This window comes from Triplophysa dalaica, chromosome 15 (assembly GCF_015846415.1).
Source record: "Triplophysa dalaica isolate WHDGS20190420 chromosome 15, ASM1584641v1, whole genome shotgun sequence".
NCBI lineage: Eukaryota > Metazoa > Chordata > Actinopteri > Cypriniformes > Nemacheilidae > Triplophysa > Triplophysa dalaica.
The window spans coordinates 19,005,757-19,029,902 of NC_079556.1; the positions used below are offsets into that span (position 1 = coordinate 19,005,757).

Consider the following 24,146-nt stretch of genomic DNA (forward strand, 5'->3'; position numbering starts at 1 on the left):
AAAAAAGGCATTTCTACAGGTTTATAACAACTTGAGGGTGGGGTATGGTGACAGAATTTTCATTTTTTGGGTGAACTATCCGTTTGAAATTTTAAATAGTTTCTTGAAGTTAAAATATTCTTTCTCAGCTAAAATTCTTTCACAGCTAAACAAATTTTTTAAAAGACACATCATTGATTTCAAGAGGAAACATTCACTCATTGTATTTGCCATTAGGTTTTACAAATATCTAACTAATAAAAACTTTGACAACGCATTTAACCATTTAAAAACCATTCAAAATGTTTTTGTTATGCGAATTTGGAAATCTCAGGTTTTGGAAGGACAGTGACGAAATGCATAATTATAATAATAATACAGTTTCAGTGTATGAAATTTAGTGGCATCTGGTGGTGAGATTGCGAATTGCAACCAACGGCACACTCCCCCCTCCATTTTGAAGCACTACAGTGGGTATACAGTACAAATATGTCAACACGTTTCGCTTCTTTGCCAAAGGAGATAACGTATTTATGAAACACGCTCTGTAGAGCAGTTTGTCCGTTTAGGGCTACTGTAGAAACAACATAGTGAATTCCATGCAAGGGGACCAGCAGTGTATGTAGATACAAATAAATAAGATACTGTAGAAATAATAAGCATTCCCACTCAGCATCATTACATAAGGTATTAAACTGTATGAATCTTGACATCAAAGTCAAAGTTCCAGATAACCAGACACCGAACGCCAGAGAAGCTCTAATAATATTTGTGATATTGTTCGAGATGTAAATCAGCGAGTTGCTTCCATACGTTTGACATTCTAGCCAGAAATAAACGTATTTCGTTAGGCCAACAATAGAGATGAAAACACATGTACACAATCTACATCAACTACACAGACCACTGGCTACAGGATTACTGGAACAAATGGAGCAGTTAAAAGAGTGGGGGGCTTTTTCAGATCGTATTGCAATCAGGTTCAAATGGAGTCTTTATTCCTCAGGCTGTGTACGCTTTGCGTCAACTCATTTAACCAATGTACCAGCCACTCTGTTCATGTCTGCTCTGTTTAGCCCTCCGGGGTCCCTGTGTTACTTCAACACACGCAAAAGAGTTTGAAGACACAGGATAAGAGGTATTAAACAAGAAAGCATTGAACAGCCACGTCTCGTATCAAATGTTGACCTGATTGTAAGAGAAATGCCCCCTCAAAGGTAAAATGAACTTCAAATGACATAAAATAACCCAGCTGAACTTCAAGAGTTTATGACACAAACCTCCCAGATGCCCTGTTGCTTTTGGAGATGGTGTGCTGTCAATACATTATTAAATTCTCAACACATATGCTGCACAGTCAGCTGAGAAAGTGATGGCTCTTCCAAAAAAGCTAAAAGAGTTTTTCACTTGGCTCCAAAAGTACCTGGCCATATGTCATTCTTTGACTGTATTTTTCATCATCGTCTCCCAGAAGGGAGTGTCAAAAGCATTGAAAACTGAATGAGAACAGGTAAATGTGGTCAAAGCGTTGTGCATTGACACCAGTGTCCAGAGCTCTCTGCCAGTTTACGTATGTGTGTGTGTGTGTGTGTGAGAGAGATACAATCTCCTAATACACTCACCTGAACAACTCCTGTATTGCTGGCTCCAAGGGTACTGTGAAACCCCAGAGAGAGAGAGAGAGAGAGAGGACAAAAACGTGAGAGGTCAATTTAATGTGGAAACAAAGATTAGATTATATCACCTGAATGAAAGGCCACCATATTGACATGTTACATAGGGGTGCCACAAAACTGACAACAACTATGATATCAACAACCGTGCTTAATAAAAGGTTAAATTTTCCCTTTGATGGTAATTCATTGTCCCCAAAAAAAAACAATACATTTGACCTACAGCATTATTTTTTACTTTTTTTACTTTTTTCAAAATAGATAATGGAATTATAACGTTATTGTGAATTTGTTCGGCTATGAAAATCGTATGGTGAAAATCTGATATTGTGACAGATGTAGTTAGATCTTTGAAATACATGTAAGTGACAGATAGACAAATACCTTTTGAGCGTGTGCAATGACGCTTCTCATCTGCTACATCCACCTCCATCTGACAACACCACCAAAGACACAGAAAGTGTTTTATCAGTGGAGGGAAATATGACAAAGAAAGTCACAAGTTCAATCACTTAAAGACATGTAAGCCCCAGGGACACTGTATACAATATATGTCTGTAATACATTCAGTATAGTTTCAACATTGTAAGATTGTTCAACACACATTAATGTGCTCAATAATGACATGTGCAACTTTCAGTTTATTGGCTCGCAATTTCAATTTAATGGGTATTTTTGTTTTATGTGTAACTAGCAGAGCTGTCTAATAGATTCTATTCTATTCTTTGTATACAACTTGTACATAAAGGGTTAAAGGAGTAGTTCACCCCAAAATGAAAACTATTTCACTGGTTATTTTACAGGTTTTTTCAAACCTGTATGAAACTTTTTTTGGTCCCCATAGACTTGCATTGGTTTTGTGTCTATACTGTACAATACAAGGCAATGGGACCAATGGTTTTTGGTAACTGACATATTTCAAAATAGCTTATTTTGTATTTTACAGGTTTAAAATGACAAGAAGTTAAGTAAATGATGACAGAATTTTCATTTTGAGGTGAACTTCTCCTTTAAAGAACAATGTACATCCAGTTGTTATCACAAAATAAACCCAGACATGGTGATCAGGTCTTGTATCACCCTGAAAGAGTTTATTAAAACAAATTGGATGTACATTATCCCGCTTACTATATGGCTACTCGCCACACGACTTAAAGTCCGTATGAAATCAAAAATCACAATTCATTTTTTTTCATGAACCCTGGCGTGTTTATTATTAATTTAATATTAATATTATTAGTTTATTTTAATATTATTAGTTTATTTGTGTCATTCATTCTTTTAAAAAAACATATGTGTCTATAATATCTTATCAAATTAAAAAAATGCACTTCTACCCTCTAAAGGCTGAAGTATAGTTCCCTTTTTACGTGTACACGAGGGACAGCCTACACTTCCTACGTGAGGTCGCGCATGCTCATTCCATTTCTTGCATTACTTAGTTTAACCACCACTTGAAAACCGTGTCCTGTGAATATCAATTCAAGGTAGTAGAAGAAAACATGACCCCGGTAGGCCTGGAGAGGTATTGCAATAGGTCATAATGCGCATGCGCAAAACACTTTTGAACTTGTATGAGTCCAAGGATGTATACTCTCTAAGGCTTACACATAAGAAAAAGAAGTATGCCACAGGCTTAATGATCCTTCTCAGATGACATCTTGGAATAAATGACCTTAGAAATGACTGACCAATCAGAACGAAGTATTCCAGAGAGCCACGTAATAAATGACAATGACTTAAAGTAATATGATAATATCACAGACAGACATAGAGATTACTTGGTTACCTGATGTAATTGCAGGTTTAATTGCTCTTTGGTTCTCTATGTTTACTCCACACCCCTCTATGGGAGATGACTGATAAGGGGTCACTATACCTCCTCAGATTTCATTTTCTGAAACATGAAAAAATAAACATGTTATCACAAATTCAAATCAGAATCAATTTAGAAACATTAGTTGATGTAGGATAGCATATCCCTTTGCATTTCATATTCTACATTATCATACAATCTTTTTAAATCAACAGTGAATTATATATGTGTGTAGGGCTCATTAGTAATATTGAGTTTTTACATTTTCACCCATTTCAATACAAAAAGAAAGTAAAAATGCAACAAAAAGTGTATAGATGTAAATAGCTTTACAAATTTTTATAATAAAATATATTTAAAAGTCATGTTATTTTACTGCATAATAATGTGCTCCTGTTATTTGAAACATTAATTTACATGATGATAGACCAGATAGACCAGAAAATCTCACAAATTGTTAAAATATATTGCACATTAAACAAATTGTTTAGAATACGATATCAGAAGTGTGATGGGGTTTGTTTCACATGAGACAAAAAAATATATATTCAACACCTTAAATCAGTGGTTCTCAAACTGAGGATGGCCCAAAGATGGTTCCGTAGCACAGATTTTGTGGCATTTTATGAAAAATTGAAATTTAACAATACATTTCATACAATCAAACATCAGAAAAATAAGTATTGTATAACTGAATATGTTTTTGGTTTAATCCAAATTTTAAGTTAAAGATTATATTCCTTTATTTGGGGGTCAGCAAAGCAATGTACTCTACACAAAGGGGGTCTTACAACAAACATTTTTGAGAACCACTGCCTTAAATGCACTGTATATCATATTATCTGCAAATGCATGAATAAAAATGCCTGCAATAAATAAATCTGCGGCTTTGTGGATTTCAAACGTCTAAATTGCAGATGTCGAACCTTGAGCAGATAGAAATGAATCTGGAGCATTGGCGTTTTATTGTGCGTCTGCATTCACACACACTAATTAAAAGCAGTGAAGCGAGCGGTAACAAATGATGTGTTACTGGTGCAGCAGTGAAGTGTGGCGGACCACTGAAGGACCCCTCTGGGGGCCGCTGATCTAAGCACCGTCCAATCAGAGTTTACACACTGACACACTGCAGTCAGCAACATCTGCACTCTAGAACTGTACTACACACTCAAAACAACAGCTGAACAGGATTCAATCATGAAAAGTTGTTTCACATGTAATAGTTGAATAGTTAAATGAAATGATAAAGCAAACTCTACTCATATACTTAAAGGAAGGGTTCACCCAAAAATAATTATTTATTAACCCTCTTGTCATTTCAAAGCTGTATGAATTTCTTTCTTCCACAAAACACAAAATAAAATATTTGGAAAAATGTTGTAACAGAAAACCTTCTGTCCCCAACTCCTTCTATTGTATGGACACACAACCAATGCAAGTCAATGGGGTAGTTGGGGGCCGACGTTTTTTTGGGACCAATGTTCTTTAAAATATCTTATTTTGTGTTCTGCCGGAAAAAAAAGTCATACAGATTTAAGAGTGAGTAAATGATAACAGAACTTTCCTTTTCGCTTTAATTGGACTGGCAACATTCATTTTTAAGTGTGTCCCTTTTGATGATGCTATTTGACTTAAACATGTTCCTTAAAAATGAAAAACATAAAGCCAAAGAGTGACAGTAACAATGCGAAATGTTATTTATTTTATTTTCAATCGAATTACACGTGCAACTTAATAAGAAAAGAAGTTTGAATGGACTTAATGCTTTTGCTTGTAGTAGATTTTTAGTAGGTTGCCTCTGAACACATTGACTGTAGTTAATGCCTGAGTAGAAGAACGACTCCTTTATCATTTTTCCTCTCTGTGTCTCTGTCTGTCAGGGAAGTTCCTGTGCTCATGCATAAAATCCACCAAAAACGTCAAAACATTCTGATAATCTCCCAGTTAAACGTGATATTATGGCAGAGAGCCGTGGTTGAGGGATTAGACCCGTGTGCTGGTGAAGCTCTATATTCACATGTCTATTGTCAAGCATGCTGCATACAAGACAAAAAAACATTCTAACTATTCACACATAAATATTCATGTTCAAAGCCAACCACGTTGAATATTCATCACGCTTACCAACATTCCAACCGTTTTATTGGTTCCACAGGCAACTTCAACCTCACAAAGGCGCTCACAAAATGTCTATTCGTTGACAAGACGATTGCCTTACAGCTTTCCAATTAAAATTCGGCGGAAAATTTTAAAATGAGTTAATGAGAAAAATAACATTTATTACAATTAACTCATTTGAGAATTGGCAAATGAGAAAATGACCGATTACAAAAGGGACAGAACAGTCACAATGTCTCCATTAGAGTTTCAGAAGAGATTCAACAATGTCTCAATCTCAAATCTGCAATCATGAGACCATATTAATGAAGATCTCAATTTGAATTTATCAAATTGACCCAAATCCAGATTATTTTACCCCTACATCCATTTTACACCTTCATGTATTTGAACAATTGTCTCATTTCTTTCTGTTTTATTTCTACTGAGCAAAGAAACATATGAGACTTAATCGACACTCACATGAAACACAACAGAAAGCTCCATCAAATCTCCCGAGCTATGAAAGAGCAACATCACTGGAGTTTGACTCGATAGTATACGAAAGCAAACCTTCATGCATCTGCACACTGTGGTATTTTTCCCCAGGCGAACGCACAGTTGTCATCGCTCACTCGCTGGGCAATTACCCACACGCTCGCCAACCGGCCTCACAATGGCGGGACGGGCGGGATATTCAGGTGAGAGATGCCAGGCAGCAATCAGCAGGAGAAAGAGTGGCCATTTTCTTTCATTCGCCATCAAACAGCGGCACCAGACCCGTAATTACACGCCAAGTGTCAGGCCGGCCTGCTGAAAGCCTTATTATACCACTGAAATCAGTTTTGTACTGATAATCCTCTGAGGACAGAACAAACACAGACTCAAACCATAACAAAGAGAGAGAGAGAAAATCTGTCATCAGGAGGTTGATTTATGTGTGTTAGTATATCCATCATATTTCTCTTAAATGAGCTCAAGTAGAGAAACGCACAGATTCGAGCCCACAGTTCAGATTCTGTGTGTTTTATATCACATCGTTTCAATCATTATGGACTATTCTGCTATTCTTTATTCTGCCTCATGTTGTTCCAAATGCTGTTATTTTCTCCATATAACTCCAGAGTACAGGACAGTATGTCATCGTATGTCACGACTTTATGAACATATCAAAAGTAGTGTGCATCTATAACATTCCACGTCTTCTGCATTGAAATAATACTGAGTTACAAAATTTAAATATGTTTGAACGTAAATGACACAGTAGCCCTGGTATGAAACTCAGTTAATATGGCACAGTCCAAAAGTCTAAACCAATCTGACATAACTTACTACACGGTGGAGTGAATGGTTCCCTCAGTATCAGCAGCCGATGGGCTTGCTGCTCTACTTTTAAATCTCGGCTATTGATTTTTGTAGCAGTGCAGCGCATTTCAGATACCCTCCTCCTTCCCCAGCTCCACAGGTATAGATTTGCTACGAGGTGATCACGTTAGCTACAGGGTTTATTCATATATGTTACATATGCAGCAGCATTCCTTATATGCACACTGCAGCATGTTGTGGATGGATTGGCAGATCTATTCCACCAAGACCAAATACATTTCTATGTCATGTACACTACCATGCTAAACCCTACGAGAGTTGTCATGACAGAAAGTTATTTTTAAATGTTGTGATTTTTAAGGTCCTACTTTCATTTTAAAGTCACCAACAACATGTTAACTTACTTTATACGTAAACATTTTAGTGTAAAAACACTTTCATTTTCTAATAATATGGTAGGCAGTTACGTCTTGACTAATTCTCAAATGAGTCGTTCAGCGATCCATCTGTCTAATCCCCTCCTTTCTGTCAGCCTACTCTGATCTGATTGGTCAGATGGTCTAGTCTGCTGTGATTGGTCTACCGTATACAGCGTCGAAGTGTCGCAAATGGAACGTAGGCGGGCTTTACACCAAGGACGCAAATCTGACTCATTTTTTCCCAAAAAAATAATGATTTTTGATATCCTTTCACTTTAGGCTAATAACTGCTGCATAGAGGTATGAGTTATAGTATGAGATGGATCAAATGACCTAAAAATCCCTTTTATAAAATAAACGCACCAGATAGATATTGACAAATGTAACATCTATTATTTTTTCTAACATTCTCTATGTTGTGCCCGGAAGACCTTACTGTCATGTTACCACGATAATATTGATTTTTTTTCCTATGGCGATAACACGGTATCGATGATATTGTTACATCCCTTTTGTTACATATATAACTATATTTCATGATAATAATAATGTTTTTCTTGTATAGAGCTTCATGATCACAAGCGTGTGTTATGTGTGTGTTTTGGACTGAGTTTAGTTGGGATGCAGACAGTAAACAGATGGACGTTTGAAGTGTCTGCAGCATCAGCAGTGCACGAACACAGAGCACCAGACACATCTGAGATACACACATGCACAGCCCAGTGTTCACCTCACCTGACCATTTAAAAGACACACATACATACACACATGCACAGACTACACACCTTATCGCCTCAATGGCCCTTATTTAATTAGAGCCAAAGATTGCTAAATGAACAAAGATAGTCACTTCATCTTTCCTCCTGAACTGAATGTACAAACAAATGATTTGTGATGTGTGTAATCTTTCCATACTGATTTTTTAATTCTACCTCAGTTAAATATGAAAAGACATTCTAACTGATTTCAGCAGAAAGTGTCTTAAAACATAATTTTAACAAAAGCGGTGTTACATTTATGCATTTGGCGGTTACTTTTATCTAAAGTTACTTACAAAGTATACATTTAAACACACAGTGTGTTTTCTTGGGGATTTAACCAATGACCCTTGCGTTGAAACCCACTGCCCTGCCAATTGTGACCCTGGACCACGTCATACTGTAAGTAGCACGGGTATATTTGTAGCAATAGCTATGACTACATGGGTCAAAATTATTCAAGAAATCATAAGGATATAAACAAAATGAAGATATTTGTACATCTACAAACTTCACTAGATACAGTACCTCTTAAAAGACGATTTTCTCAACATTTTGACTTTATTGCATCCTCATATTCCAAATATTTAAATAGTTGTATCTCGACCAAATTTATTCCTACATTAATATTTATTCAGCTTTCAGATGATAAAATTGATATGATAGAAGTAGATTTATGTTGATACAAGACTGATTTACTCATAGTGTCGAAACAAACAAATCACATATAAATACATTTAAAGAATGTTATCTTGGATAATATTCAGTTCTGCAGTTCAGGACCTTACATAAACATATCTTATGTATACTGTATCACTTCTGATAAGTCCCCCTTCCTTCTCTCCTCAACAGTCCTGTCACAGAAACATTAAGAAAGCACGTAAATAAAAAATGAGGGTGTTACATCTGTAAGAAACCCAGAGTGCACGAACACATGCTATACTGCGGCATACACTGTCGATGGAAAGTGCAGCGCTGAAGGCTCAGCTCCAGAAGACCTGGCAGCAGTGGGGAGGTAGCATGTAAACTGTTCTCTTGTACACGCCGGTGGAGAAGCCTAATGGTTAATTCATTTCACCGTGCAGAAACAGTCCAACGGAGCAGATGGTAGGTGTTGCTAATGACGGTGGAGAACATTGCCAGCGTTCTCTCAATCAGCATCTCCGTGAGGTCGCGGCTGAGCTCCAAAAGTGAGCCGTCATGTTATTGAGGCTTTTGGCACTCGGTGCCTCAAGATGGCAGCTATCGCCACTGACTCGCAGAAAGTCTATAACTGTATCTCCCAAATGACGCTCTTCACGCAGACCTGCACTCTTTGCTCACAAAGAAAACCTTGAAAAACTTGACCCATGGCAAAGTCCGTTTACGGAAGTCATGCCAATCGGCGGCCATGTTTGCAACACCTCTTTGCAGTTATTTAGGTCATAGCAAGTCTACAGTCCTATCTACTTAAATCAAGGAAGGCAGATATTTTATAATTTAATTAATTATAATTTTTCACAATTAAACAGCATATTTCCTGTCAATAATTAAGCCTGAAATGAACTGTATCACAACTTTGGTTTGATAAGCATAAATTGCGCTAAATATTGCCTTTTTTTGATGTCGCTTCATGTACTGCGCACAAGCTGGCGAGCGTCTTAAGAGAGCCCCTTCCTAGAGAATCGTCATTTAATATTGATCTCTACCTTTGTTTGGAACTGGCACTGGCACAAAGCTTTCCAATCTTCCAAAAGCTTTTCCAGAAAATTATCATCATAAGACAGTGACACTGACTGTAACATTTTTCCAGCTTCCACACCTGATGCCTTTCTTTCTTCACCAGGTCAGTGGGGATGATGGAATGGTGTGGTTTAGGCAGTGATCATAAAAAATGGATGTAGTCCTACTTCTGGATGCTCTCAAGGTGCCCTCATTCAGACTGCTTGTGTCTCAGGCACAGACGACACACACAGAGATTGTTCAAAGATCATCAGATACACACTCTAATGTACGCATAAATGGAAAGAGCTGCCGAAATCCATTGTTTCCCACATGATTGTCGAACTGTTTTGCAACTCCAGGCTGTCGAAACTCTTACCAGTCCACCAAGAAGAAACAAAGTTAGATTACTAGTTTCCAGCCAGCTTCATGGAATTTGCCAACAATTTTAAGCTTCATGGCATCAAATGGCAAGTTTTTTTTCTTGGCCAGAAAATAACTACAATGTAAAACAGATTTTATGCCAATGTTACAGAGCCAAGCTGAAAATGTGCAGTCAAGATCAGAATCCAGGAAGAGAATCCAAAGTGTGGATAACATATAGATACCTACTAGGTATGTGACAAGATGTCCTGGCACGAGATCCTCACGCAATTGTCATGATGGTTGCCTTGGCTTGAAATTGCGACCATTTTCGTCGTTTATGCTCCCCAACTTTAACCTGTGCGACCTCAAAATATGTTTGGGAGCATTTGTGTAAGTGCACATTTAACATTTAAATTATGAATTTGTCAGACGCTTTTATATTAAGCGACTTAAATTGCATTGTATTATACATTTGTTTCTGACTATATGCAATCCCGTGGGAAAGAACCCGTGACCTTGGCATTGCTAGTGCCATGCTCTAACCACTGAGCAACAGGATTTTTTTACGGTGTGACCTGTTTTCATTAACCCACTGTACAGAACACGCTAATAACTGCATGAAGTTTGCGCGTGCATGAGCTACAGTGACCGGCCCGGTGTTCTGTCGATTTATGCTACCCATCACATTTTGCTACCATCGTGTTGTGATTGGGTTGGGGGAGGGGTTAATCCTGTTTTGTATGGACGTAGCAAAATTCGACAGGGTAGAACAATTCATAAGGACACCGGCTATTCAGACAACATGATTTTCCATCCCGCGACACTACTTTCCCACCGTTTTTCTATGTAAACATGCGCTAGACGGATGGGTTTCAATGAGAGAGATGCGCGTGAACGTTGAAACCCATCCATCTAGCCGCATTAGCACTAATGTTTAGGACTGCAGCAGCACTTTGGGAGTGCCCAGAGCGTGGCTGTATAGCAGCTGGCTGTACCACAAGTACAGTATAGCAATTAGAAGTTCACATTACGTTATTTTAAATATATTCACAGGCAAACCTCTTCAAAAATGGAACATCTGTCTCTTACATAAGGCTGTGAGGGGGAAGGCTATGATCGCCACCTCGAGTGTGACAAAATATTAAGAGTTTACTAATTGTTTATTACTCCATAATATAATTCATTAAAATAGAATTTCATTTTTTTTCATAACGTACAAGTTGATTTTAGAATGCCTACATTTTTTGCATTGTGTGTTTTTAAGGTGAATAAAATACTTTTTTCCCCTATAAGCCATTTCATCATATTTCAAATCTCGTCTCGTTCTCGTGAACCCAGTCTCGTGTCTTGTTTCGTGGGATAAGTGTCTCGTCACACCACAAATAACTACAGAATATTATCAGCCTATTTTTAGGCCTAGATAAGTGTCTATATAGTTCAAACTTTTCTGCACACTATACATTTTCCACCCACATGATCCATCCACAAAACACAAAGCAATATAGTTCATAGAGTTCAGTGCCTTATGAGTTGTACATTGAGGAATAGATGAACTGCTATATAACCGTGTGACTAACACTGAAGCACAAACAAGACCAGACAGATTATAGATGTCTCAATTGGGCACTGAAAGAACAACCAGAACCTTCATCTCTCCAAGAGCTGTACACTATTTGTGTACTAGTAAAAATGCTACTTTAACATATTTACAAGACAGGCTAATGTCATGATTCTCGGTGTGAGACATGGCGTGAGAACCCAAGTGCAGGCAGACACAGACGGTATTGATGGAAAACGAGGATATTTATTAACAAATAAACACTAAACAAGACAGGCAAAACAAAACCCCACGTGGGGGGAAAACAAGACAGGGATATACATAATTTTAACAAGAAAAACTGACTTACTAAACTATAAACAAACACTGGTAACAAACACTAAACTAACACTTACTAGACAAGGAGACAGGAACAAGTAAAGACGGGTGCGTGAAGCAAACAGCAGACAGACTCACAGGTACTGCATACAATGCACGAGCCACGAGACAAAGAAACATGAGGACTCTTTATAGGGGAAACAGACAAAGGATAGTTAACGAGAAACAGGTGCTGGGGATTAGCACTAAGGAGAGGCTGACAAGGAACGAGATGTAGGGAACAATGACAAGACACGAGAAAGATCACTCAATCTCACACAAAACCATAGGTTATGCCATGACTCCACTCAAACAACAAGAATAAACATGACATGATAGTGGAATCATGACATAAGCCCCCCCTTTAATGAGCACCTCCAGGTGTTCATCAAGGGGTAACTAACGAGACAAGACTGACTGGGAAACAGACAAAAACCAGACAGACAAGGTGAACATGACAAGGGGCATACAAGATATGATAACAAAAGGGTTGGGGTGAGATAACAAAAATAACAGACATGGGAGGGGGGGCGGGGGCAAACAAGAAAACACAGGAAGTCCAGAAGGGGCAGGGCCGGGCGGGGAAGTCCCAGCCCTGGGGGACGCGCCAGGGCGCGGAGCCCCAGGAGGCTTGACAGGGGTAGTCCTGGGGGGAACTGTCCTAGTCCCCTGCAGGACTGCAGGGCTAGTCCTCGGCTGGAATGCCGGGCTGGACCAGGGCTGGAAGGCCGACTGGATTGTCGGCTGGACAGGGCTTGGTGCTGACGGCGGCTGGGCAGCCGGACTTGACGGCGGCTGGGCAGCCGGACTTGACGGCGGCTGGGCAGCCGGACTTGACGGCGGCTGGGCAGCCGGACTTGACGGCGGCTGGGCAGCCGGACTTGACGGCGGCTGGGCAGCCGGACTTGACGGCGGCTGGGCAGCCGGACTTGACGGCGGCTGGGCAGCCGGACTTGACGGCGGCTGGGCAGCCGGACTTGACGGCGGCTGGGCAGCCGGACTTGACGGCGGCTGGGCAGCCGGACTTGACGGCGGCTGGGCAGCCGGACTTGACGGCGGCTGGGCAGCCGGACTTGACGGCGGCTGGGCAGCCGGACTTGACGGTCTCCTCTGGACCGGGCTTGGTGCCGGTGGCTGGACCGGGCTTGGTGCCGGTGGCTGGACCGGGCTTGGTGCCGGTGGCTGGACCGGGCTTGGTGCCGGTGGCTGGACCGGGCTTGGTGCCGGTGGCTGGACCGGGCTTGGTAACGGTGGCTGGACCGGGCTTGGTGCCGGTGGCTGGACCGGGCTTGACTCGGGCGGCTGGGCAGCGACCTCCGGCGGCTGGGCAGCGACCTCCGGCGGCTGGGCAGCGACCTCCGGCGGCTGGGCAGCGACCTCCGGCGGCTGGGCAGCGACCTCCGGCGGCTGGGCAGCGACCTCCGGCGGCTGGGCAGCGACCTCCGGCGGCTGGGCAGCGACCTCCGGCGGCTGGGCAGCGACCTCCGGCGGCTGGGCAGCGACCTCCGGCGGCTGCTGGGCCGGGCTCGGTGCCGGGCTCGTTGCCGGGCTCGGTGCCGGACGGACCGTCACCATCCCACAGCGCCCCCCCAAAAAATATTTGGGGTTTGACACCACCGGACTCGGGACCACAGGACTCGGGACCACAGGACTCGGGACCACAGGACTCGGGACCACAGGACTCGGGACCACAGGACTCGGGACCACAGGACTCGGGACCACAGGACTCGGGACCACAGGACTCGGGACCACAGGAATCGGGACCACAGGACGTCCTCCACGTGGCCTTCTCCTCCCACTACGGTCAGTCTGGCCCACGGCTGACTCAGCCGGGCCAGTGGGGAACCGAGGGAGTACCGGGAAGGAGGACTCCCGCGACGTCGTCCTCGAGTCTCTAGCCACCCACTCACCTTGGACTCCACCAGAAGGGCTGGCGACCGTGGAGCTCGAGCCAGAGGGTACTGACTCCCCAAGGGCAGCGGCGGCCAGGACGATACCCTCCGCAGCGCTCGACCGTGGGGTGAAAGTCCCATGTGGAACCTCACCCCCGGGATCGCTACGGTTGGCCACGTACCTGACCATGTCCGCAAACCCCAAGGGAGCCAGCAGCCTCTTCTCTGACGGTGTGAGGCGCCGGGTGAGGCAGCAGTTGAAGATCGTCTTCAACTCCGCCTCACCAAACTCGGTCACCTCCGCCACCGCCGAGAATGCCCTGGCGAACTCCTGGTCACCATAATTCCCCTGGCGGAATCCAAGCATCAAGTGGGCCTGGCGAGACCGCAAGGACAACGTCGTACCGTCCATGCTGCCTACTGGGTTCTGTTGTGGCTCGTGCATTCTGTCATGATTCTCGGTGTGAGACATGGCGTGAGAACCCAAGTGCAGGCAGACACAGACGGTATTGATGGAAAACGAGGATATTTATTAACAAATAAACACTAAACAAGACAGGCAAAACAAAACCCCACGTGGGGGGAAAACAAGACAGGGATATACATAATTTTAACAAGAAAAACTGACTTACTAAACTATAAACAAACACTGGTAACAAACACTAAACTAACACTTACTAGACAAGGAGACAGGAACAAGTAAAGACGGGTGCGTGAAGCAAACAGCAGACAGACTCACAGGTACTGCATACAATGCACGAGCCACGAGACAAAGAAACATGAGGACTCTTTATAGGGGAAACAGACAAAGGATAGTTAACGAGAAACAGGTGCTGGGGATTAGCACTAAGGAGAGGCTGACAAGGAACGAGATGTAGGGAACAATGACAAGACACGAGAAAGATCACTCAATCTCACACAAAACCATAGGTTATGCCATGACTCCACTCAAACAACAAGAATAAACATGACATGATAGTGGAATCATGACAGGCTAAACTGCGACTTAACTGCAGGGATGTAAAAACTCTCGCTCATTTCACATGACTTTATGCTTATTAACAAGGTTTTCTCACCCTCAGAAAACCACTGACATGTTGAATGATTGGCAAAATGTTTCATACAAATGGTAATGGGATGTTCTTATTTTTTGCTTATGGTTTGAAATACAGTAGCATTGAAATGCATCAACATTTTTGGTAGATCCAAACCTCCTGAATCTATATCCGAGGCTCACCATTATACATTGTTTTAGAAAATTGTTATTTTAGAAATGTTTATTATGTATAGGATTAAACCTTGTTTGCGGAAATGGAAACTGAACAATCCTTAGAAACTAGTAGATTATCATTTGAATTTCCTGTATAACTATAAATAACTTGTTGGATAAACAATGGTTAGTATAAAGGGACTATAGTAAATTTGTGTTTATGTTGGTTACCAAATTGTACTACAAATATCACAGGAAAACAATTCATTTTCATTAAGGAACAAATAATTTTGGATATTTTCAACATACTATTGAGACGAAAAAGGACAACCCAAACATTAGGTTAAATTTAGCCACAAAATGTTCATATTTGACTAAACCATGGGTTAAAATAACCCAGTTGAGTTTAATTTATAACCCAAAAGATGGGTTATAAAATAAAGTGAAGGCATACAAAAACGTAAAAAGTATATTCACTAAATAGAAAACGAGAAAAGCGACTGTCACCCCCAGTGAAAATCCAATACACATGAGGGGGTTTAGATCCTGACTTTGTTTTGCCAAATTTTTTCAAATAACTCGTAGTTGTGCTTGTATCCATCAAATGTCAACATGTATCTCACGGCTGTCCTAAAACAAATGGTTCAGTCTTTAAAGAGTATATATGACGAATTCTACGGTCTTATGAAGTTATTTAAATTTCATGGGATTTAAAAACAGCTGACCAGAATCAATTCAGTCCACATGCATTAGCTACAGTACAACATAGCTGTTCTTCAACAACCGGTGACCTGGAAAAAAGGTTTTTGCCATCCATCTTATCCATCTATCTATGCATAACACATATCCAGGCGCGCAGATGGCACTGGGGACGGGTGGGACATGACCCCCTCAGATTCCGATCCGTCCCCCTTACTCTCTCTAGAAAAGGTGACAAAAATCTGTAAATCTAAGGAATAATCCGGGTTTCTGATTCATACATTAGCCTCTTTATTATCTTGCCATCACTGCTTTCAAAACGGGTCGGGGCTGACACTCAATAATAATCTATCGGTCACCATTACTTTGTTACCACGTTCTCAATACTGCCACTGACATTTACATTCTTTGTGCTGTCTGTAGCTGTGTCCCATTTTGGGGTTTTGGGCTGTTTTAATCTACATAAACGTGTCATATTCTCTAAAATAAAATATATTTTTTCCGGCCTTGTATTCGTTTAAAAAAGTCAGAGACGTCACTGCAGTATCCTGCTGCTGTCACCACGCACAAGGAGCAGCAGGTGACACAATTAGGAAATCCTCCGCGAGGCTAGCCCGTCTCATTTCAGTTCGGTTCTTGGACTTTTGAGGCTGTGTGCTTTGAAGACAAAGTCCTCGTTTTTAAGTCTGCAACCTTAGAAGGTTGCAGCCCCCAAATTGGGACACAGTTTGTGTGTGCTGCTGCTAGCCTGCTACGAGTCCTGATCCCGCCCCCGGGGTTCTATGACTAGCTATTAGCTGCCTCAATTGTGCCTGTAGTAGCAGTAACCATAGTGATCAAATGTCTTCGTCTATGACTGAGCTGCTGGAGAATAAATGGACTTCATAACTGCCACACAAGGCAATGAACAGACAAAAAACAATCACATCATTTTTTCAAAAACCAAACAATTTAAGTATCCTATGCCTGTTGACTTTTCCCAGATGTGCCAGATCAGTTTTGTTATTTATTTGTATAGCTAGTCTTGCACTTGGTCAGTCATGGAGAGCATGACTATTAGGTGAGTGGACAGAGGCAAATAGCGAATTAACACCGTTCATTTTAGTGCAAACTCTTAGATACTTACTACTTGAGCACTAGTCAAAGGCCAAATTATGCAAAATAACTAACTGAGATGAAATCATTTGCTAACAGCTTGGTCCCCCCAGTTAAATAATCCTATCTGCGCCCCTGCACATATCACATTCTTTTTTACTTATGTGGTGGACCCTGATCAAGTAAACCCCCCTAAGGAAGACCACCCAGCCCAATGGAATCTCATCTCATCTCAGTCATTCTCTGTTAGTTTCTCTTTATCCACCGCTCAACCCCCACAGACAGCGCAGGCTGAAAAGAGTGTTGACATGCTGTTATTTGCGCCTACGTTCCTATTATTTTTGTTATTGTATAGTTAAAGATATCCCCCAGCAAGTCTTTTCTTCTTCTTTCTTTGCTCAATTTTTCTTCCCTTGCCAAAGCTTCAATATTTAGAAATATCTCTTCCCTCATCCTCTTGTGTTCTGTCAGAGAGCGGGGTATATTCCGGGCCAACAAACGGCTCCTGTCAAAGGCGTTTTAATTGCCACAGACTTCCAACATTTTTCACCCAAACCATCAGAGGCACGGCAAGTGGTTCACACTCTATTTACCAGGAATCTGCTTCAAATGATGCATAATTCAGAATAATACATGTCAGGATGCTTCCCAGCTGGCCATTATTCTCTCAGGATCTGTTTTGCCTGCCTGATTTAGCTCTCCATGACTTGTTATGTGGCACTAACAATGTGAACTAAATTTAGCCTTTCAGTTACATCGCGCACAACACCGAAGAGGAGGCAAGAGTTAACATTACAAGGCAGAAATTTCACAAATGTCTCCTTTCGAGTTTCAGAAGAGATCACAACATTGTCTCAAACAGAGCTCAGATTTGCCAACTCTTCAATCAAAAGACAATATTATTGAAGATCTCAATATGAACTCAAACAATTCTCATCAAATTTAACCAAATCATGATTATTTTACTTAACTTTACCTTCTACATTCATTTTACATCTCCAGACTCTTCGTGAATTCCAACAATTACTGTTTCACTTGATTCTGTTGTGATCTTTCCTACATATATATAATTTTAGGAGAAACGTCTGAGACTAAGTTGATCAAATCTCCCGAATTATGAAAGAGCAACATCTGAGGAATAATATTTTCATCTGGGAAGAAACAAAAACCAGAGGCAACATTGGCTGGCAGCACTTTCTCCCTCCACCAAACACTGACACAATGCCAGTTCACAGCATTTGTCTGTAATCCTGTCAGAGAGATGCAGTTCATTCATTAAGCTTCTCTTTGTGGTTTTGTTTTCCGTGGAAAACCCTTCCCTGCCTCTCCCATTAAAGATGCAATCTGTGTCGCTCTTTGTTTGTTTGTTCCTCTCTCTTGCTTTCGTCCAAGGGCGAAGCCGTTTGTCACACCCTGTAAGTGTGGCTCCTCATCAAAAGTGTGACGCCTCTGAATGCTGGCTCGCTGCCGGCCATACTGATATTCCCAGCACGTGCCCTTTTAGCTCGGATGGGTCGGGATCGCTCCACGGCTTCACTCATCAGTTAGGAGTTCATTATCACATATGCACATCTGTCTTCCTTTTTGTCTTCAGTTCGCTATTGTGCTGGCAAATCCCAATTAAGAAGCTGTTACTGAAGAAAACTAAAACCAGCGGATACCTCTGAGCTGGTGCCAGCTGGGGTAAACAGGGTGATATGAAAAGAGATTGCCATCAGCCCTGAGAGACTGCACATCATCCGTCTGAGCATTCACTGATACCCTCTTTGGGAGGGAACAAAACAACGTGACTGCTAATGTAAGAGTAATAACGCTGATGGGCCTTTAGGAGATCCCTGAAGGTAAGGGTGATTAGTACAGAAACTAATGCAGAATAATCCATTTGGCTCTTGTTCAAGGCATTGAAACGCACGCAGCGCTGTCCAGGGTCCTGAAGTGTACAAAGATGCCTTCTCATCACTGGTCTACACACACACACACAGGACTAAAAAAAGTTTGCCAAAGCATTGCTTTGCAGTTCAAATACATGATAGCACTTCCCGCCTGTCAACCTTGTGTATTTGCATAACTCCAGATACCCTGCTCGCACATTAACAACAAGCTTACCAAACCGCTATCAGTTCTAACAATGACAGTAAATAAGTTGTTTACATTCATTTCTGCTATGTTGTATGCTTTGTATTGTAATGTTGTGGTGAGTGAGACATGAGGTCATTGACATGAGAAGGCGTGGCTTTGGAGAGATCTCTGTAGGGAGGGAGGGCGCCAGGGTGATTTCTTTCCCTCTTTTTATGCTTTCAAAGCTAGCTTGCTATTGCTAACTGCCAATCCTACATTTTTTTTATTATCATATCCCAATAAAAATTAGAAAGTTTTCTTAAAATTTCTCATCTCATACTATATTCATAAGATACATGAAATCCTTTTGTTAAATTAAGATAACAATATTTACAGTATTGTACTGTACTGTAAAAATTGTATTACGCTAATGAGAATCACCTTATAATCACCACAGCTCCCCAAAGAAAATTTTGGAATTGTTTTGGGATATGTATAACTTCATTGTCATTCAATTGAAACCATTCAAACGATGTCAATGGTTCCAAAATAATTCTTATTTTCCCAATAGGGAATATGACATTTTTTCTTTTCATTTTTGTGGTGAAACCTGACCTGTTCCTTAGATTAACTTTATTACTAAGCAAACTGGAAATATAGACAAAACAATAATCATATCTGAAAATTAATGTCTTTGAACAATATCTTTTCCTCAGACCGGAACATCCACAGTTCAAGACAAACTACAGAAGTAAAATGGATTAAAAACATACAAAATAGCTTAATGGGATGTCACAATTTCTACAGAATACATTTGAACATAATCCAAGCTAAAATAGACCCTGAAGGTTTTCTGGATTTTTAAAACAGTGTCAAACTACCGTCAAACATACATGCATTTAATTTTTTATGCATAAGCATAAAATATGTGGTACACACCACTATCACAATGTCAGGTTGATGACATTTAGTATATATTTGATTGTCAAAATCTGTTTTTATAAGCTTGGTGAAATGCATTCTGCGAATATTCATACTGTGTAATGCTGTTTGGAACAGCCTTTGCTTCTGAAACAGAAACAGATGGAGGCATTTGATGTGTTCTTTACTTAGACCCTGAGATGACAATGAAGGTTTAACCGGAAGCGAATAAGAAAGACAGAGAGAGAGAGAATAAGAGAGACAGAGCAAGAATAAGAGAGAGCGAGACTATGAGCTGTCAGTTTGTATTTGTCTCAGACAGGAACACTCTGTGTGACAGGTGTTACCCAGCAGTCATGCAAGCAGAGCCCCACACCAGCCTCCGCCGTCTGACTAACTTCCAGAGCTGACCCGCACCAGCAGCACTGGGGGCGGATCCACAGTAACCATCACCCTGTCACGGCAGACGCACTCAGCCGTGTAACGCATTAGTGCAGGAGAGAAAATACACGACATGCCTGCAGACTACAGCAGCCAAGATTCACGCCTGTGACCTGTATGCCTCATACTCAATACCACAATATTTACCGAGAAAAATAATACAGAATATGCAAAACACATTCTCAGTTAACAGTAAAATATATTGTTTTATAATTAAACACCCACTCCTGCTACATTAGCAACCCATAGCAAAAGCCCTGGCCACCATCCACAACACATGAATCACTAGCATTTTTAATTTGAAATGGTAAAAACTAGGAGTGTGACAATATATCGATATGGTGTCGTTCTCCGCGCGATAAAAGAATCGATACGCTGCGCAAAATATCAATATTTTAATTAATTAATAAAATAAGATGCTCTGAATATATTTCCAAGCGTTATTACATGGATCCACTGGGTGCGGCTTAACCCGCAAATGAGGGAAATGTGAACAAACTATTCTGAGAAAGAGTTTAGGATTGCGTGTAAATAAATTATGCTCCATGCATATTTGTGAATTAACGTTAATGTGCTTAGATTTAATGCTAGTTGCTGCACTGAAATGTTTTTTTAGTTTTATTTTATTTAAGGTGGTTAACACTAAGATGTTAAATTTAGAAATGTTCCAGTATAAATAAAAATGTAAAATGTCTCAGTTTACCAAGACAATTCTTAAATTTTATCATAAATGTTTAATTTACTTGAAATATTACTCATGTTTTGTGGACTTGAATAAAGAGACAAATGTTGCACTTCTCCTTTTCATGGGCATTTTGATTTCATAGTTAAGCAGATATCTTGATGGATCGTCATAGAATTGGCAAACAATATATCGATTATCGTAGAATTGTCACAGCGTGATATTGTCGGTTTCGTGAGCGATGTACTGCAAACTGTATCTTATCGTATCTTCATCTACCCTATGATTCCCAAAAAACCACTTGCGTATACGATTACCCATCATTCTCAGCATCTGGAATGATGGGTTGCCTTAGACAGATGCCGATTACTGATTAGCAAACATGTGAAGATTTTGGGATTTAAAATTTTTGTTTCACACGCATTGATATTCAATCTGTATAACTGCATATAACTCAAGAACAACAGGCAGATGTGGAGCACTCACATCCTTAGAGGTCTTCAGCACTCAAACAGAGCGTCTGCCAGGCATGACAGAATCCAGCGCCCTTCACGCTCAAAACAAACCCCTCAGCCAGACAAACCAGTGAGCCGAAGTGCAAAAACATCACCAGCCGAGAATGAGAACCGCATCTCACATGTGCAGTCTTTTTACTAACGCTTTATGTTATATAATACGGAAACTAATAAAAAATGGACATGGACGAGGAAGAAATCACTTATCACTGCCATGATGCTTTTACAGATATATAAATGATTCATCTACAGTAGCTGTATAGAAGACAGGGACGAGCGTTTATCAGGATGTGAAGCCTCAACTAAGGCAAGCCTAAAAGGCAAGACGTCTTTGGCCACTAAAATGCATTTGAATCTGATACTGCAGTAATGTTTAAGTCAGTATAGATTTTTCTATACCATGTGTATCATGGTAGATCTATTTTTGTTTTCTTGGTTAGGTTTACACATAAGATAAAGAGATATGATTACAGATGAAGAGTATGTATGCCAATACATAGCAAAACATGTTCCTGTCAATATGAAGAAGTCTTGTTATGCATAATGTAAAGAATCTAGATGCTGAGTAACATTGCATTTGACTACAATTCGGTGTCAGAAATATCTGTGTTTTGTGCCTAGTGTTACAGTTCAGTGTTACATAATCCAAATCAGGAAAAAAGACACAAATAGAAAAGTTCCCTGAGGATAAGCAAAAATGACTGAAGCTTTACAGAATCCCCAAAATAAGATGAATGTTGGTGGAATGACTTTCACTTTTTACAAAGCCAGTCTCTTATAAAAAGCGGCACGCCACTTACTGTACAGTAGAGCTATTACCAGGGTGCCAGATTGTCTTAACAAAATCAGCCAAATGGCCGATCAAAACTAGCCCAATGATTCCAGCTCAAATACCACGACTCAAAATATGCCACTCCCTGCCTAAAATACACACTATAGTCACTGTTTTGCAATTTGACAATTTCAGATTGACAATCACTAAATGATAGTCATCATAAAAATCATAAAAAAAAGCATGTTGCCATGTTGTTTATTTGGCATGTTATGTTATTTAAGGCAACATGCTATTTTTTAAAGAAAACTTACAGCGTTTATGATCAATATTATACTATTGATCAAAATCCTTCAACCTACCTCACGGAAAAAAGCAACACACGGCAACAGATTAAAAACAGCCCAATTCTGCAAATCAAATATTGCAAGATGAATAATTGTGACTATGGTGATTAATTGTCTGTTTCAGGGCTTTGACAATGATGCAATTAAATTCATTTATTGAATGAAGCTCGTACAAAAAAAACACAGTTTGTATGTATAATTGATGTCCTTCATATTAATAAATAACCTATGAAATGTTTATATCTTTAAATATGTCTTGATGGTTTTGATCCAGTGTGATAGTTTCCTTTTTATTTTATTTTTTCATTTATTTAGAGTTTTAATATCTATGCACAGCACTTTGGTTACAACTTCAGTTGTTTTTAAATGTGATTTATAAATTAAGAACTAAATTAAATACATATCACAAATTATTGTGACTATACTAATGTAATCACTTGTAGTATACAATTATTGCAGTTACCATCTTTAAAGGGGTCATATCGCGCGGATACATGTTTTTCTGTTTCTTTGGTGTGTTTTAAGTTGGACATGCATGTATTAAACACGTAAAATTGCAAAAAATAAAGCTATCTAAGCTATCTATTCTATTTAAGACCGCCCAAATGTATACGCAAGTAATATGGGCGTACTTGTCATAACAACTGCTTTGGAACCTGATGTTCCAAATATGGTAAGAGGCGTTACATTTCTGTCACACGCTTGCAGTATTCGACCAATCACTATGCACTGGTTAACTGGCCAATTATAGCACACCCTTCTTTTCAGAGCAATGAGCTTTGTTTAAGAGAGGCGGGGCAAAGAGGAGATACAAACATGCACGGTATGTGAAAAATACACTGTTTTTTAACCTTAAATCGTGCATACATATTGCATTGCATCTAAAACAAACGATAATGTTGTTTTAGCCATGCCATATGACCCCGTTAAAAATGCAAGTACTTTATTCAATTAATCTTGAATCATCTTTCAGAAAATGAGAACACAGAGAAAGCACGTGACTACACAGAGGTGATTTCGAGGGAAAATGCGACATAGACCGACAGTCTGGATTACCAAAGCCGCTGTGCCCCTCACTCACCTGGATGTTGTGCTCATATAAAAGCCATTGATCCTCCAGCTCTGGACCAAGAGGGGACATTATTACTACTGGACCAAAAATGCTATATCCCGAGGACAGATAAATGATCAAGTCGCAATAAAAGGTGTGCAAACTTCATGTTAGGTCTGAAAACAATTATTAGCCTGTTCTCAGATTTCTCAGGGGTCAATAGAGTGATCCCTCTGTTATGCAAGTTGGAAATGAGCATATGGAACTTTTCTCACTGGGCTATTTTAAAACTCCATACATACAGCAAGTGTTGGGCAGGCAGTGCTTTATAAAACAGGTCAAAGAAAGAAGAGGCCAGCACCTTCCTTCAAATACGTAAATAATGTTTCTATTTAAACTAAGAATCACATTCC

At 40.3% G+C, this 24,146-nt stretch overlaps 1 protein-coding gene and 1 long non-coding RNA gene across 3 annotated transcripts in view; one reads left to right on the forward strand and one right to left on the reverse strand.

Moving 5' to 3' along the window:
- Nucleotides 1-10,020, forward strand: part of LOC130436480 (uncharacterized) — a 59,211-nt gene extending 49,191 nt beyond the window's left edge. The window contains exon 3 of the long non-coding RNA XR_008909090.1: nt 9,894-10,020. This is a non-coding gene — a long non-coding RNA (uncharacterized LOC130436480). The remainder of the gene's footprint in view (nt 1-9,893) is intronic.
- The window catches only part of myt1lb (myelin transcription factor 1-like, b), a 79,947-nt gene that overhangs the window by 47,560 nt on the left and 8,241 nt on the right, over nt 1-24,146 (reverse strand). For both annotated transcript variants that reach the window (XM_056767135.1, XM_056767134.1), the window contains exons 2-4: nt 3,442-3,549; nt 2,037-2,085; nt 1,602-1,635 (exon numbers count right to left, since the gene is read on the reverse strand). In XM_056767135.1, the coding sequence (XP_056623113.1) occupies nt 1,602-1,635; nt 2,037-2,085 (83 nt within the window). In that variant the 5' untranslated portion in view covers nt 3,442-3,549. The remainder of the gene's footprint in view (nt 1-1,601; nt 1,636-2,036; nt 2,086-3,441; nt 3,550-24,146) is intronic.